We start from the raw sequence: 15417 nt of genomic DNA on the forward strand, positions 1-15417 counted from the left end.
GTTGGCTAGACCTTCCTTCTCCCTCTTCATTCCATTTCAGTCTCCCTAAACCACTAGTCTCAAAGGGTGATGTGGTGGGGAGAGAGCCTGGAAAAGGGTACTCGTAATTACTTCTTTCTAGGCTTTTCTCCTTCATGCCTCCCCCTTTCTTCTCAATGCAGTCCTGCCTGGTGACTAGATGGGAATTTTGGGATCTGGGGCTCCCTTTGTCCTTTGGCCCTCTCTTTCCAAGGACAGAGGCAGCTGCAAGTCCTCAGGGTCCCCCACATGGCCCCATCCATCCCAGACAGGTTCCGGATCTCTGCTCTAGGGGAGGGGGCCTGGATGTCCTCAGCTGCTGGCTCCTCCCCCCCCAACTCTGCTCAGCTGTCAACACTCCAGTCTTACCATGCTCTGGCCCTCCATCAGGGCCCCCTGCTCTAGCCAGTGTAGTGGCCAGCATGCCTTCCCACTTTGACAGCCCCCCACTCAGACCACAGGCCAGGCATGCAGACATTCTGCCCTTCAGCATCCTCCCTGCCTCCTTGCCTAAATAAGGGAGCTGCAGCTGGAGGGAACCAGCTGGCTGGCTTAGGGGGAGGGGCTTGAGAGAAGAGAGGGAGCCTGGGGTTCTCCCTCTGGGCTGGGCCACTACTGGGGCCCCGAGGCAGGGGGTATTGGTGAAGATACAGACGTGAGGTTCAGTCCTACGCTACTCCCAGGACGGAGTCAGGGGCGGGCAGGCAGATGCGTTCGCCAATTGGAACGCCATTCTTTAAACCAGATCCATTCTCCCCTTATCTATTATTTCCCTGGGCTGCTACCTCGGTCAGTTGGACTCTGTCCCTGCCCCCATCACTGCTCTGCGTCCGGTAGGCCTTTGATGACAGCAGTCTCTGGGTGTACTCCGTTCTGTGCCTCTTGGGGTCAGAAGGGCCACTGTTGAGGTGGAGGGGAAGGCCAGGACATCTACTCCTTTAGCCCTTCTCTTGAGACACTAACCCTCAAACAAGGCTCCTGTTCTCCAAGACGCTGATACCTTCGGACAGCTTTTGGTCCTAATTTCACCTCCACGGTTATTCGATCGACCCTAGCTCCTTCTCTCTGGATTCTCTCCATAACCTTTTCCTCTGGCCCTTCAAATCATTATTATTTATTCAGTCCCTACTATGTGTTCAGCACCACAAACAAGTAGAGACCCGCTTGGTTCAGCTTCCTATGCCCTTTAAGCCAGTTCCCTCACCATCCCCCTCGATTGCCCCACCCCCAGCCCAGGCCCAGGACCCCGCAGCATGTGGCGATCTTCTCGCACCTGTCCCCTAGTCCTCCCAGTTCGCGGGTCTCCTCCCCCTTTCCCTGCGCACTGAGTCTCCGGGGTTCCTAAGTATGGCGAGGGGAGGGAGCGGGGCTGGTGGCGATGGGAGGTGGCGGGGGGAGCGCTCCGCCTGGCTCAGCCAATGGGAGTTGCGGGCGTGCGGCGGGAGGAGAGGCGAGGGTGGGGGATTGAGGAGGGAGGTGGAGGGTGTGTGTGGGGGGGCGCAGCACGTTAACCCCTCCAAGTCCGGAGCAGCAGCCTGAGCCGCAGCCTCAAGCCATCGGCTCCTCCAGCGCGGGAGCCCGCTGTCCGTGTAGCCTGCCGGGAGCTGGGGTGCCCTCCACGCCGGGCCACACAGTGGGGAAGCAGGGCGGGCTCCTGCTGCGGGGCGGGCAAGGCGGGCGGGCGGGCGGCCGCCGGGAGCGGACAGGTGTGCGTGCGTGCGGGTTGGCCTCGGGAGCCCGGGCGGCTCTAGACTGGGCCCCCGCCACACGCTCGGAGACCCGGCCTCGCCCAGCCCGTCCTTGGCTTGGGCGAAGGGCGCCCGAACCCTGAGCCCGGGCCGGGCCGGGCCGGGCCGCCCGCAGCTTGGTGTCCGGGGCCGGGCCGGGCCGGCTAGGGGTGGGGTAGGGTGCAGGGGGCCGAGGAGCCGCAGCGCCGGCCCCGCCCGGCCCGCCCCATGGGCTCAGGATGCCGGTCCGGAGGGGCCACGTCGCGCCGCAGAATACCTTCCTGGACACCATCATTCGCAAGTTTGAGGGCCAGAGTGAGTGCGGGGTGGGCGGGATAGGGCGGGGGCGCGCTGAGGGGGCTCCGATGCTGTGTATGTGAGGAGAGGTTGGGCGGGGGGAGGGGGGCCGTGGCCCCGGATTGTGCGAGGGGGTGCTAGAGTGTGGATGGGGGATGTAGGGGGGCGTGCCCGAGGTGTACATTAGGGAGTGTGCAAGGAAATGTGTAAAATGGGGGCAGAAGGCTATGCCAGCTAGGAGGGGGCTTTGGTTGGAGAACAAGAGGATGGGATTGGATGTGTGCCAAGTTTGGTGCAAAGCCGCATATGTGTGGGGGGTGGGGTAAGGGTTGTGTGTCTTTCCCCGGTTGAGAACTGTGTGTGACCCCAAGAGTGCCGTGAGAGAACTTAACTGTGCACAATCTGATTATGTGAGAGATCTGTAGTGCTGGGGGCTTCTTATGTATGATTCTAAACCTGTGGGATGTATATCTAGGTCTGTGTGTGGTGGTGATGGTGTGTGTGTGGGGGGGGGGGAGAGGGAGAGGTATTGATTCTGTGTGTGTTGTGTGTAACCCTTAGTGTAAAGGATGTATACCTCTGTGTGCAGGTGTGAGAGCCTCCTGGTGTTCAGGGACCATAGATATGATCTCATTATACTGAGTGTGTAGCTGAGTATACAAAATGTAAGCAACCCTGAGAGTGGGTAAAGGAAAATGACCTGGAATATTTAGGGATCCTTTCTGTATTGCATGTGGGTGAGTGTGAGGCACCAAGTGTATTGAGTGAAGAACGATATCCAGGGTGTGCAGGAGCTATGTATGTAACCCTGAACGTGTAGTACGTTGGTGTTCAAGGCCCACTCACAGACCATGCTAGGTTTGTCAGGCACAACAGCTTTCCTGGGAGGGATTAGGGTGCTTGCCCTCCAGTTATCATGTGAGCATTAGTACTCGGGACAAGATTGGGCTGGGAGGGGATAGTGTGAGATCCTGGGTCTTGAAGGGAGGTGTGCCTACTTGGTGGTGTGTGAGAGGTGTGTGTGTGTGTGTGTGTGTGTGTGTGTGTGAATGAGAGACACACACAGAGAGATAGAGACAGAGACAGAGAAACACACACACAGATGATGTAGAGCTGACTTTGAAATATACACACCATCCTGTTTTCTGGGGGCCCGAGCTGGGGTGGTGAAGGGAAGGGGAGATGTGTGTCTGGGGGGACGTCTTGCTGGTAAGAAGAGACTTCACCCCAAAATCCGTGTGTTTGTGTGGACGCACATGTGCCACTGATAGCATTGGTGTGAAAACCTGTGACAGTGAGAACAACTGGGAGAGTATGACATTCTTTGCTCATGACCCTGCAAGGAGGGCAGGACAGGCACACTGAGTGCTTGTAACAGCGGGGGTGTCTGTCCTTCAGCGATGGGGGCAGGGAGGGGAAAAGAAGCATTGCCCAGAGATAAAGGAACAGGATGATCTCTGGGTGGAGGAAAGAGGGGTTTTGGTGGAGGGCAACAGTTCGGGGGCAGGTTTGGAGAGCTTTCCCTTTTGTAAGAAGAGCAGAGAAAGGTACTGGACCGGAAGGCAGGAGACCTGGGTTTTAATTCCTGCTCTGCCAGTAACCAGCTGTGTGTCTGCCTCAGATCCTTTTTAGAAGTGAGTAGGGCTCAAATCATTGCAAACAACAACCCTGAAACTAGCTGTGTGACATTGGGAAAGTTATGTCACCTCTCTGAGTTTTAGCTTTTTTCCTTGTAAATTGGAGTTTGGATAGGTGATTTGAGGTTCCTTCTAGGAGGGAAGAAACGGGTAATGGAAACTCCCAGCCCTCTCCTTGTTCTGGGAACCGTTTTTGACTGTGCAGTGGATAGCTGGTACTGGGTATTCCCATCCCTGTTTTGCTTTTCCACTGGGCCTTGACTGAGCCAGGGATGGACCCAGGGGTCCTTAGATGAGACATTGAGATCCTTGAGATAGGACTGGACCCTGACACTGAGGAGAAAGGAGGAGAGAGGAAGGGAAGGAAATGAAGACAAATGGGGAAACTGACTCAAAGTTACTCCAGCTCTGATAGGAATAGGCCCCTTGGAGGTAAGAGAGCAGGGTAGCCTTAAGGGAAAAAGAATCCCTGTCAGGTCCAGGAACTAGGTAGTCTCCTTTGGGCTGATCTTCTGGGAACAATTAGAATCTATGCCATGGGAAAGGATGAACTGGTGGACATTGGGGTTTGCTGCTAGGGAAGAGCTCTCACTGCCTCATTCCAGGGCCATAATTAGGAGTGGGATGGGAGGGGGGAGTGGCACTTCTACAGGGTTGAGAGGGGGAACAACCAGGGTCTGTCCTCAAGGCTGACTGGGGAGGGGGGGCAGGCAGGGAGAAAGGGAGAAAGCCCTTTATGCAGCACACTTAGCATTAAAGACTGTCTTGGCCGGAAACCTCTGTTTATAAAAAGCACTTATCCCTGAGTGCGTCTTCCCTGGCACCTCCAGGGATACTAGGCTATCCTTTTCTCTGACCAGCCTGGCTTTTCCAGGGGTGGAGGTGGTGTAATGTGTGTGACAGGTCCCTAGCTGGAACTGGCCCAAAAGGACTTCCCTTCCATGGTGGGAAGCCCAGGTTTTGGAAAGTACCCCCCAAATAGTCCCTAGAGGAACAGCCTGTATGCCTGCTCTGGCTCCCTGTGGGCCAAGCTGACCTTGACAGGGCCCTTCCTCACCCCTCCCTCCATTCCTTTCCATTGCTTTATACCAGCCTTATTATTTGTGCTCTTGTAACTCCTAGGGATCCAATCCTGAGGCTCACTTCGATGCCCACCCCACTCCCCCCCTGCCTATGAGCTCATGGTTTCTCCCAGGTCTTAATATTCCCTTTAATCTCAAGCTTTAGCCATTCCCCTATCTCAGATTTGACTTCTTTCGTGTGTTAGTTCTTGATGAGGCGGGGGGGGGGGGGGGAGTGGTTTGCCATGTCCGCCTGTTTGAGGGAGGACTGGTAGTGCTCAGTGAGTGGGCTTCAGTAGGAAGGGCCCAGCGTCTGCAGAGGGAGAGTTTGGGGATCCCTGGTGGGAGTTGCCTTTGCTGTGAGGGAATCCCTGAGGAAATGGATGCCTCCTAGAGCTGCAGTGCTGCTGTCCGAATAGTGAGGAGTGGGTAGGAAGAAGCAGGAACCATTCAGCCCAAAAGTGGGCAGTGGGAGGAAAAGGGCTGCTGCTCATCTCCCCTTTCCAAGCTGGCAGGCTGGGAGGGATGGGTGGTGGATGAAGCGCAGCTTCTTGGGCTGGGGTGGGGGGCATCCTCTCGTGGTCATCTCCAGCCTGATGTTTATGCCTTTGACGCGACTGCTGACACACGTTGCTAACACCCGCCCAGGCTGGCCTCAGCCCAGGGTGAGGAGCAGGAGGGGGTGGAGAGATTGGCTTGCTGCCCAGAGAAGCTGTGGTGCCAACCTGTGGGCACAGGCGGTCAGGGGGACAGCAAGGACCGGGCCCTTTAGGGCTGACGGCACTGGCCACTACGACTCCCAGAGCCCCTGTTTCTAAGGGATGCTTGGGAAGGGTCTCTGTATCTAGGTGACCGTGTGTCCCTTCTTCTTCTCTCCCCACAAAAGGGAATTTTGGAGAGTTTTACCTCCTGAGACAGAATGTTTAGGAATGGATTATCGGATGTCAGAGCGGGGTGGAACCCTAGAGAGTATCTCTTTCCATGATGAGGATTCACATGAGGAATCTGAGGCCCCCGTAAGGGAAGTGACTTGCCCACAGTCATACAGGTGCTAAGTAATAGGGCCCAGTTCTTCTGACCCCAAATTCAGTGCTCTCTTTCTACCATCCCATATCACCTCTTCTACAATTCCTCCACAGGCAGAGTTTCTGTTGTGTGAATGAGTCTTGGGAAGGGGACAAGGGTTTCTACAGGGGATTAGGCATCCCCGCTTCCTCTTCCGGCTCCTTCATGTTCTTCTTTTTTCAACCCAGGCCGAAAGTTCATCATTGCTAACGCCCGGGTGGAAAACTGTGCTGTCATCTACTGCAATGATGGCTTCTGTGAACTGTGTGGCTATTCTCGGGCAGAGGTGATGCAGCGGCCCTGCACCTGTGACTTCCTGCATGGCCCGAGGACCCAGCGCCGGGCTGCTGCCCAGATTGCTCAGGCTCTGCTGGGGGCCGAGGAGCGCAAGGTGGAGATTGCTTTCTACCGGAAGGATGGTGAGGAGCACGGCAGGGGATGTGAGGGTAGGGTGGGCAGGATGGGACTTGGGGGGATCAGGAAGAAGCTAGATTGCACCTTATGTCGTGATCTGGACGGGGAGTTGGGTTGTCACTCTTGGGGGTACAGGAGAGGATAAGATCATGTTCCACTAGCAGGGCTGCTTTGTGCCCCTGGTTTAAGGTAGGAGAAGAGTTTCTTTAGAACTAGGTCCTTCCTTCTCCCCAACTTTCAATTTCATTTGTACTTTGGGCAGCTGTGGGAACTTTACAATTCAGGACTAGGGGCTGGGCGGTGACATCTGGTTAGGCCCCTAGCACTTCCTAGCTCTTCTCTCCATCGAGAGCCTGGGGACAATGTCACTGAAGGAGAGGAAGGGGTGCATTGGATTCCTCTCCATTGTGCCACCCCACCTTCAGTCTTCAGCCTCTCCCCCACAAAAGCCCCAGATTTCCTCCCCTAACCCCAGTGTCTGCATCTTCATCTTGCCCTAGTGCTGGGGCCCTGTCCACTCCGGCACCAGGTGTCTTTGCTCAGTTACAGCTTCCAGACTTAGCTGCTCTTTACTTCCGGAGACCAGATAAACAGCGTGTGGGTCTGGGTTGGGGAAAAAGAGATCTTTCCAGTCTGCAGCCAGGCTGTGGTGGTGGCCGTCAAAGTCTTGTGTATGGCTTTATCCTGGGACTGCTGTGTGGGCTAGGTAGTGACAGGTGTTGGGTTGTGACAGGGGGAGGAGAAGGCAGGTTGGAAGGAGAGCTGCCACAGAAGCTCCCATGCACACATGGAACTTTTAGCCTTCCTCCAACAATCCAGCAACAAGCATTTTATTACTATGTATCACGCACCATATCCAAGTGGATACTTCTCAGCTTGCACAACTTCTTTTCCTATTTGAGGTGGCCCTTGGTCTGCATTTTAACCTGCTGTCTGTATAAACACACAAAGGAGACGAGAGACTTCATGCACCGTGCTTTTCTCTGGGCTCGTGCCCTTGTAGGGATGGTTCTACCTGTGTGGTTACTTGTATATGTACAAAGCTAGGGGCTGAGGTGGAGGGAGAGTGCTGGACTCAGGGTTAGGAAGACCTGAGTTCAAATCTTGCCTCAGATACTTATTAGCTGTATGACGATGGGCAAATCATTTAACTTTTCTCTGCCTCAGTTTTATCTGTAACATGGGGATAATAATAATAATAATTATATATATATATCTCAGTTTATGCTTACAACAATCCTAAGATTCTTATTATATTGTGTATACACACACACACACACACACATATATAAAACTTTGCCAACCTTAAAGCACTGTTATGGTTATGATTTGATGTGACCATTTCCACGATCAAACCCATGTTAGTGTATTTGATTTTGTAGATACTTGTCATGCAAGGTCATAGGATTTAGAAAGTTGGGATCCTAGGACCTTTGAGATCATCTGGTTGTTCTATCTCCCTCATTTTCTAGATTAGGAGACTGGGTTTCAGAGAGGATCTTTTTTTTTTTTTTTTTTTGCGGGGCAATGGGGGTTAAGTGACTTGCTCAGGGTCACACAGCTAGTAAGTGTCAAGTGTCTGAGGCCGGATTTGAACTCAGGTACTCCTGAATCCAGGGCCGGTACTTTATCCACTGTGCCACCTAGCCGCCCCCAGAGAGGATCTTAATAGAGCTAGTAAGTGGAAGACCTTGAACTGAGGTCCTCTTGATTCCAAATCCAATGTTGTTTCCATTGAATTTGATCCGAGCCAGTAGCAGAGTGGTACATGGAGCAATTGATATCTTGTCAGTATCAATATTGATGAATGCACATTGATGGAACTCTTTTAGAGCCCTGGGCTTAGTGGCCTGGGCTCTTGTCAGACTTTTGATGTCTGAAGTCATGTTTTGGCATGCATTTGGATTTTCATCTTACCTTATGGTTATAGACAAAAGCCATTATCTATAATTGGGTTCTCTCTCTGGTTTATAATGATATGAAGGCATGGTCGAAAGACCCCTTTTGTGCCCCATCTGACTCATCTTTGATTGGGGCTAGATATAGCCCCAGCCCACCCATTCGTAAAAGTGTCATGGAGGAGGTATCACTGTGGACTTAAAGGAATCTCAGAGGAAGAGAGAGGGGAAGAATTGTAACCCGGGGCTCCTGTCTCTGCTTTGGTGCTTTTCCATTAGACCAATTCCAAATGGAACTCTGACCCAGATAAACCCCACACCTGCTCTCCCTTCCTGGGCCCTTGGTGACTCTTAGCTATTTTCCCTGAAGATCAGGTATCTCCTGCCAGCCAGCCGTTCCCATATGGCTTGCCACCCCCTGGTTTCTTTCTCGGACCCTCTCCCCTGGTCCTGGGATGATGAAAGATTTTCTTGGTTCCCTCTTTTCCAACCCTTAAAATGTCTAATTCCTAATATGCTTGCCTTGGGTGCCTGTGCTGAGAATGAGAGGCAGGTGTAGGGATTTTGAGGAGCTCCTCCCAGATTTTTTCATTATCTTCATTCTTTTTTTGGGGGGGCTCTATCTCAGGGCAGTCAGGGCTTTGCCCTCGAGGCCCTGGGGTGGAGAAGAGGCAGGGGCAGGAGGATTTGGGGAGGAGGAGGAGGGGCTACTAGCTGGCAGGCGCCGCCATCGACAGCTGTGCAGTGTCCGTGTCTCCAGCTTTAGCTCTGCGCAGTATCAAGGCCTTGAGCCAGACAGCCCCATGAATCAGCTGTCCGGGGCAGGGGGTGGGGGGTGGGGTGGGGCTGGGGCCGTGGTGGTGGAGGGGTGGAGATGAAGGCTGGAATTACTGGGCTTGGGCACCTGGAACTCAAGTAATTGAAAGGCTGGGACATCGTGAGGTTGAGGAGAATCATGGCTTATAGTCAGTCAACAAGTATTATTTAGGTGCCTACTATGTGCTAGGCACTGTAAGCTGGGCCTTTCAGTAATACCTATTAAGAAATAATCAAGTTGGATTCATGGATCGAATCTAAAATAGGGTCCATTCTGGATGTAGTTTTCTTGAGGTCTCTTCTGAGCTTGCAGTGGGGAGGGTGGTGTTGCTATTGATTGTATACAAATGTGTGTGTGTGTGTGTGTGTGTGTGTGTTTCCCATGAGTGCATCTACTCAAAGGTCCACATTCACTTGGGTCCAGATAGAGAAGGTGTTGTGTATGTGAGATTCAGAATTCAGTCAGCATCCTGAGGGGACTGGCTTGGTAAATGGGGTCCTCAACATTGAGGAGCTGGCCAACTCTTGAAAGGATCCTGGAGATTCTCTTTGTTTCTCTGGCTGTCCCTGGGGTTTTGTGCTTAGAGGGGAGCAGGCCCAGGGTGGATGAAGGTTGCCTAGGCCTGCTCTGCCCTTGAGCTTATGCCTCTGGGGGCAGAAAGGGGTGGAGGTGGCTCATCTCTGGTTGGTGTGCCTGGCCTGTGTCTGACTCACTACTAGAAGTGTGTGTTCCCAGTAGGTTGTGTTTTCAAGATTTTTTTGTCTCTCGCTTCCAGAGCATGATCTCATCTTACACTTTCTTCTTATCGGTTTCTCTGTCTCCTTGCATGGCTGTCCCTGTGTCTGTCTTTCCATGACCCTGTGCTTCTCTTGTTGGCCTTGTATCTTTGTCCTCATCTCTCTGGACTTATCTCTCTGCCTTCCTGTTTCTAAGTCTTGGTCTATATCCCTGCCTCTTTTTGTTGATCATGTAGTTCTTTGTCTCTGCCCCTCTCTGATCAAAAGTCTCAGTGATTTTGTCTTTGTCTCCTTGCTTCCTGATAACCCAAACTCTGTGTCTTTGTCTCTGTTTTTCCTTTTCTCCCTAATCCTGTGCCTCTGTGTCCCTTGCCTTTCTGTATCTCCTCTCCCTCTCTGGTTCCCCGTGTTTATTCATCCCTTGTTTTACTTTCTCTTCCCTTCCTCCTTCTGGGTCCCTGTGTCTCTGCATCCCTGGGTCTGTCTCCCCTCCCCCTCTGAGTCTCTGTCTCTGCATCGCTGGGTCTGTCTCCCCTCCCCCTCTGGGTCCCTGTGTCTCTGCATCCCTGGGTCTGTCTCCCCTCCCCCTCTGGGTCCCTGTCTCCGCTTCCCCGTGTCTGTGTCTCCTGTCAGCACTTTCAGTGCTTTTCTTCATTTTCCTTTGTATCTGGGAGCCTTCCTTTCTTCTTGTACCTGTCCATCCTCCTATGCCTCTTGGACCTGCTGCCTCCATTCTTATCCTTAAGTTGCCTTCTTCCTTTGTCTGCTTCTGGCTCCCCGAGTCTCTGTCTGTCTCCCTAGTCTCCCTGTCCCCTTGTCCCCAGGAGCCTGTGCGTGGGTGGAGATGGGGGTGTCTCTGGAGGAGATCCTGTCGGTTTCTCGGCTCCAGCTGCAGGCCTGTTGCCATGGGAACAGGGTCAGAGGGCCCCCACTGCAGCAGCTTCAGCTGGCGGGGTGTGAAGGGGAGGGGCTAATGAGAAGGGTAGGTGACTTAGGGCTTGAACTCCCATCCCCATCTACCCTTCTGCCCTTGTTCCCCTCCCCCCATTCCCTAGTTCCCTCCTTGGTGCAACTAGTGCAGTGGGAGGGGATCCTTTCTCCAGTCAATGCTCTTTAGTTGCTCCCCTTTTTTCACTGGGCTCTCCCCTTTATTACCAGAGCTCCTAGATCCATTTCTCACATTTTTATTATACCTGTTCCCCCACCCCAATTTTCTCTGTCCCTCTCATTCTTTCCCTTTTTAGCCTTCTTAACCCAGACCTCCGCCATGCTATATATATATATATATATATATTATATATATATATATATATATATATATATATTCCACCCCCCACCCCCCATGGGGCAATTGGGGTTAAGTGACTTTCCCAGGGTCACACAGTCAGTAAGTGTTAAGTGTCTGAGACTAGATTTGAACTCAGGTACTCCTGACTCCAGGGCCGGTGCTCTATCTACTGTGCCATCTAGCTGCCCCTACCCACCTAGCTGCCCCTTCCGCCATGATATATTGACCTCCAGCCACTGTTTCTTTCTTTCCCCCTCCAGGGTTGGTTTCTCCCTGAGGTCAGACTTTCTGTTCCTCCACCACACTAAACATCCTCTGGGTAGGTCAGTCCTGTACCCCAAATGATCCCAATTGTCCCTAGGCTGGAATAAAGTTGAAGGGGTTGAGAACCTTTGCTATGGAGAAGCAAACACTGAGCAACCCATGAGAAAAGAGGTTTTGTGGCAGGGAAAAGTTACCATTCAGATGATGCTGAGTGACCAAGATACCCTTTCTATCTCTCCCAAGAAGAAAGATAGGTTAAAAAAAATTGTAGGAGAGATTGAAGTTGGAAGCGAAGCAGCACTTATGAAACTGAAGAACTTGGGATGACTTGCTAAGAAAAGTTCATAGATAGCTATGTTCATGGGACACATCATCCATCTCCCATCTCCATGCCTTTGTACTGACTGACCCTTCGTTCCTGGAATGCTCTGTCCCTTCATCTCTGCCTCTTTGTTTTCCTTTAAGACTTGGCTCCAACCCCACCTTCTACTGTTAAGGCTTTTCAGATTCTCTTCATTTACTTGGAATTTTTCTTGTACATACCTAGATATTTACAGGTTGTTTCCCTCATTAGAATGGATGATTCTTGAGGGCAGCTGGTCTTTGCCTTTCTTAGTCCCCCTGATACTTAGCACCGTTGTTGACACTTGGTGAGCACTGAATAAATGCTTGTTGACTGATGGACTGACAGACAGACTGGGCTATGTTATTCTGCCTTAGGGATGGAGTTTGGAATCTGGTGATTTTTCCCAATCCATCTCAGGTTGTTGGACTCAGGGTGGTGAGTGATGGAGGTCTTGAGTGTTCAACAACAACAACAACAACAACAACAACAACAACAACCAACACCACAAAAACCAACACCACAAAAACCCAATGCAGCACTAAAGAGGTTTCCTCCCCAAGTTCCAACCTGTAAAGCCAAAGGGCTGGAAATATGTTGGGTGGGAGATTGTGCCTTTCTTTAAGGCTCCAAAGCTCTTCCCTCTATACCATTTCCCCAGAAGGGGTGTGGCAGACATGACCTGATTTTGGGGGTGTCATCCCCTCCCCTCTCTTTCCTTCCTCCTGTGGGATCTGGAGAGTGTCTGGAGGGAGGCTCCTAGATGTTGTGTCTTCCGTATCCCCCAGAGAAAAGCTATGTAAATATTTGTGCAGAATGAAGCCCAGGCTAAGGATGCAGGAGCCAGGGAGCTGAGAGTCTGACCATGGCCTTGGGATGTACTGGGGAAGAAGATAGGAGTGGAGGAGGGTGAGATAGGAAGCCACTAGTGATGGAGGACAGGGAGTGGGGGCTGGGATGGTGGGTGAGGACGCTGGAGCTGGTAGCCACGATATGGGAGCCCCATTCCTTTTCCTGATTTGATAGACCGTTTCGGCCTCTGATTATGGATGCCCGAAGTTCTGCACTCTGAGGTTTATTCCTTGGGGTTAAGTATTGTCTTCTTCCTAGGGACTTCTTATAAAATACCGGTTTCCTCAAGTTGGAGAGGATCAGAGATTTAGAGCTGGAAGTGATCTCAGAGAACATTTAATCCAGTCCCCTTATTTGACAGATGAGGAAACTGAGACATAGAGAGGTTGGGAGATTTACTCAAGATTGATTAGGTTATTACCTAAAATAAATGACAGAGCCAGAATTCAAAACCAGACCCCCCTGACTTTCAGTCCAGCACATTTTATTCCACTATACCACCTTGCCTTAGAGCTTCAGGGTTAAGTGAATGTCTTATCCAGGGCCGCACGGCTAAGATAGCATCAGCATCCTAGGCCCTGTCTTCAATTCTGCTACTCTTTCTTACATACCATAATGCTTTGTGAAGGAGTTTGGTGCTGCCTTCCGGAGAGAGGCACCTGGGACAAGAAAGGAACATCAGATGCCCCAGGGATAAGGGGGTGTTGGGGGCACCTAGTGGAATGGGAGGAGAGGAGGGGATGGCCTCACTAATTCAATCTGAAAGTTCTCTGATGGTCTTTCCCCCTCCCCACCAGAGACTCTTCTGCTGTGGTTTGGTTATATTATACCTAAAGGATTCTGGTTTTCTGTCCTGGCCTCACTGGGTTGTACAGAGTTTTAGGTCAGAAACAGCATTTTTCCCCCTCCTCTGGATCTCCTCTTGACCTTTTCTCACCTCCTTCCTGCCGGAGTTTGGTACCCAGAAGGTGCCAGCCCCACTTTGAAGGGAGTTGTATTGTATAATAGGAAGAATACTGAACTTGAAATCAAGGCAATGGGAAGTGGCATGCCTAGTTCAAGACTCTGCAATTAGGCCGGTGTTGTTTGTCTGTTTTTGAAGAGGACCAGTGGCATCATGGGGTGATGTCTTGACTTGCACGTGAATCAGATTTAAGTGAGGCAGAGCTGCACAAAGTCATCAGCATTAGTCTAGTGTAGCCAGATTATAGAGGTTGTGGAAGGGGTGTAAGGTATGAGAAGCTTGGAAGGGTGGGGGGCATGTTCAGATGCTATCTCTACCCATAACTTGTAGTGTGACCTTGGGCAAGTCATCTACCTTCTCTGTGCCTCAGAATCCACATGTGTCCTATGAGGGAGGTGAATCTCTAAAGTCCTTTGGAACCATACAGTGTTAGAACTGGAAGGAACATTACTGATAGCTTGGAAAAAGCCCTGAAGTGCATATGACCTGCCCAGGTCACACGCCCACTTAGCAGAAAGGGGATTGCCATGCAGGTCTCCTCACTGTTAGTCCTGTTCTTCCCACTGTACCATGCTCTCTTGGAGAATTACGTGTTTCATTCTGTCTCTAAGATCTTGATGCCTCTATAACTGTGACCAACAAGCAGATGTTGTTGGGTTTGTGGCCAAACTAGAAACAACAGGTGAAGGGGATGTTAGGGAGGAGGAGCAGGGTCAAGGTGAAGAGAGGACTGAGAAAACTCTGCTTAGTGTATCCGTGATTCTTGGGTGATGACTCAGAGTGAGGCCAAGGATGGGAGGAGGACAGCACGGGCAGGGAGGATCGATTTGGAGCTTGTTCTTGTTTCCTTTCCTTTTAAAATCCATCATTTACTTACATTTAACATTAAATTTAAAATATTTTTAAGTTCTGATTTCTCTTCCTCCCTCTAACCCCTCCCATGCCCATTGAGAAGGCAATAAATGCGATATTGATTATACATGTAAAATCATGCAAAAATATTTCCATATTAACTGCATTGTTTAAAAAAAGGAATAAAAATAACGTGAAAAAAGAATGCTTTGATCTGCATTTAGACTCCATCAGTTCTTTTTCAGGAGATAGAACAGCATTTTTTAGTCATAGATCCTTTGGAATTGTCTTGGATTATTGTATTGATCATCATGCGGTCTTCTTGTTGTTATGTACAATGTCCTCTTGGTTCTGTTCACTTCACTTTGCATCTGTTGACATAAGACTTTAGGAGTTCTTTGAAGAAGGCCAGTTAACATTTGTGTAACTAGACAGGTGCCATAGGCTACTTGCACTGGGGAAGGGGGTGTACAGATTGGTTTGAAAATGAGGCTTCTCAGGGCAGCTAGGTGGCACAGTGGATAGAGCACCGGCCCTAGAGCCAGGAGGACCTGAGTTCAAATCCAGCATCAGACATTTAACACTAGCTGTGTGACCCTGGGCAAGTCACTTAACCCCAATTGCCTCACCAAAAAAAGAAAAGAAAATGAGGCTTATCTTGCCTTAAAAAATTTTTTTTTTGGTTGGGGATGTCTTATCCCAGTTCTTTCCTATGTTCTTTTCCCTCCTTTGGTTGGGGGGAGGGGCAGAATGGTGTCATGAAAGGAGGAATCTTATGCTTAGGATAACATTAGTCTAGCCTTTAGCAATACTACCAGGTAGAACCATATGTCCAGGCCCAAGAAGCAGCATGGCTTAGTGGACAGAATGCTTGGAATGAGGAAGACCTGGGTTCAAATCCTGACTTTGACATTTACTAACTGTATGGTCCTGGTCAAATCACTTTACCTTTTTGTCCCTCAGTTTCTTCATCTGTAAAATGAAGTGATTAGACTTGATGACAAGACACTTAACTTTCTTAGTCTATTTTCCTATTTGAAAAGTGGGAAAATACCCTCATGAGAGGCTTTGGGTACATTAATGGAAGTGAACATGTATTGTAAAAGTGTAAAGCACCATATATGTATAATATAAAGTTTAGATAAGACATGGGGCCTGTCCTCATTGAACTTGTAATTTAGGT

At 50.7% G+C, this 15417-nt stretch overlaps 1 protein-coding gene across 2 annotated transcripts in view; it reads left to right on the forward strand.

The window, feature by feature from the left end:
* The first annotated feature begins 1513 nt into the window (after nt 1-1513).
* Nucleotides 1514-15417, forward strand: part of KCNH2 (potassium voltage-gated channel subfamily H member 2) — a 58374-nt gene continuing 44470 nt past the window's right edge. Inside the window, exons 1-2 of one of the 2 annotated variants that reach the window (XM_043968185.1) lie at nt 1514-2060; nt 5994-6224. In XM_043968185.1, coding sequence (XP_043824120.1) covers nt 1985-2060; nt 5994-6224 — 307 coding nt within the window. In that variant the 5' untranslated portion in view covers nt 1514-1984. Of the gene's footprint in view, nt 2061-5993; nt 6225-15417 lie in introns of those variants that run through there. The other variant, XM_043968186.1, reaches the window with a different exon arrangement.

This window comes from Dromiciops gliroides, chromosome 5, assembly GCF_019393635.1.
Source record: "Dromiciops gliroides isolate mDroGli1 chromosome 5, mDroGli1.pri, whole genome shotgun sequence".
NCBI lineage: Eukaryota > Metazoa > Chordata > Mammalia > Microbiotheria > Microbiotheriidae > Dromiciops > Dromiciops gliroides.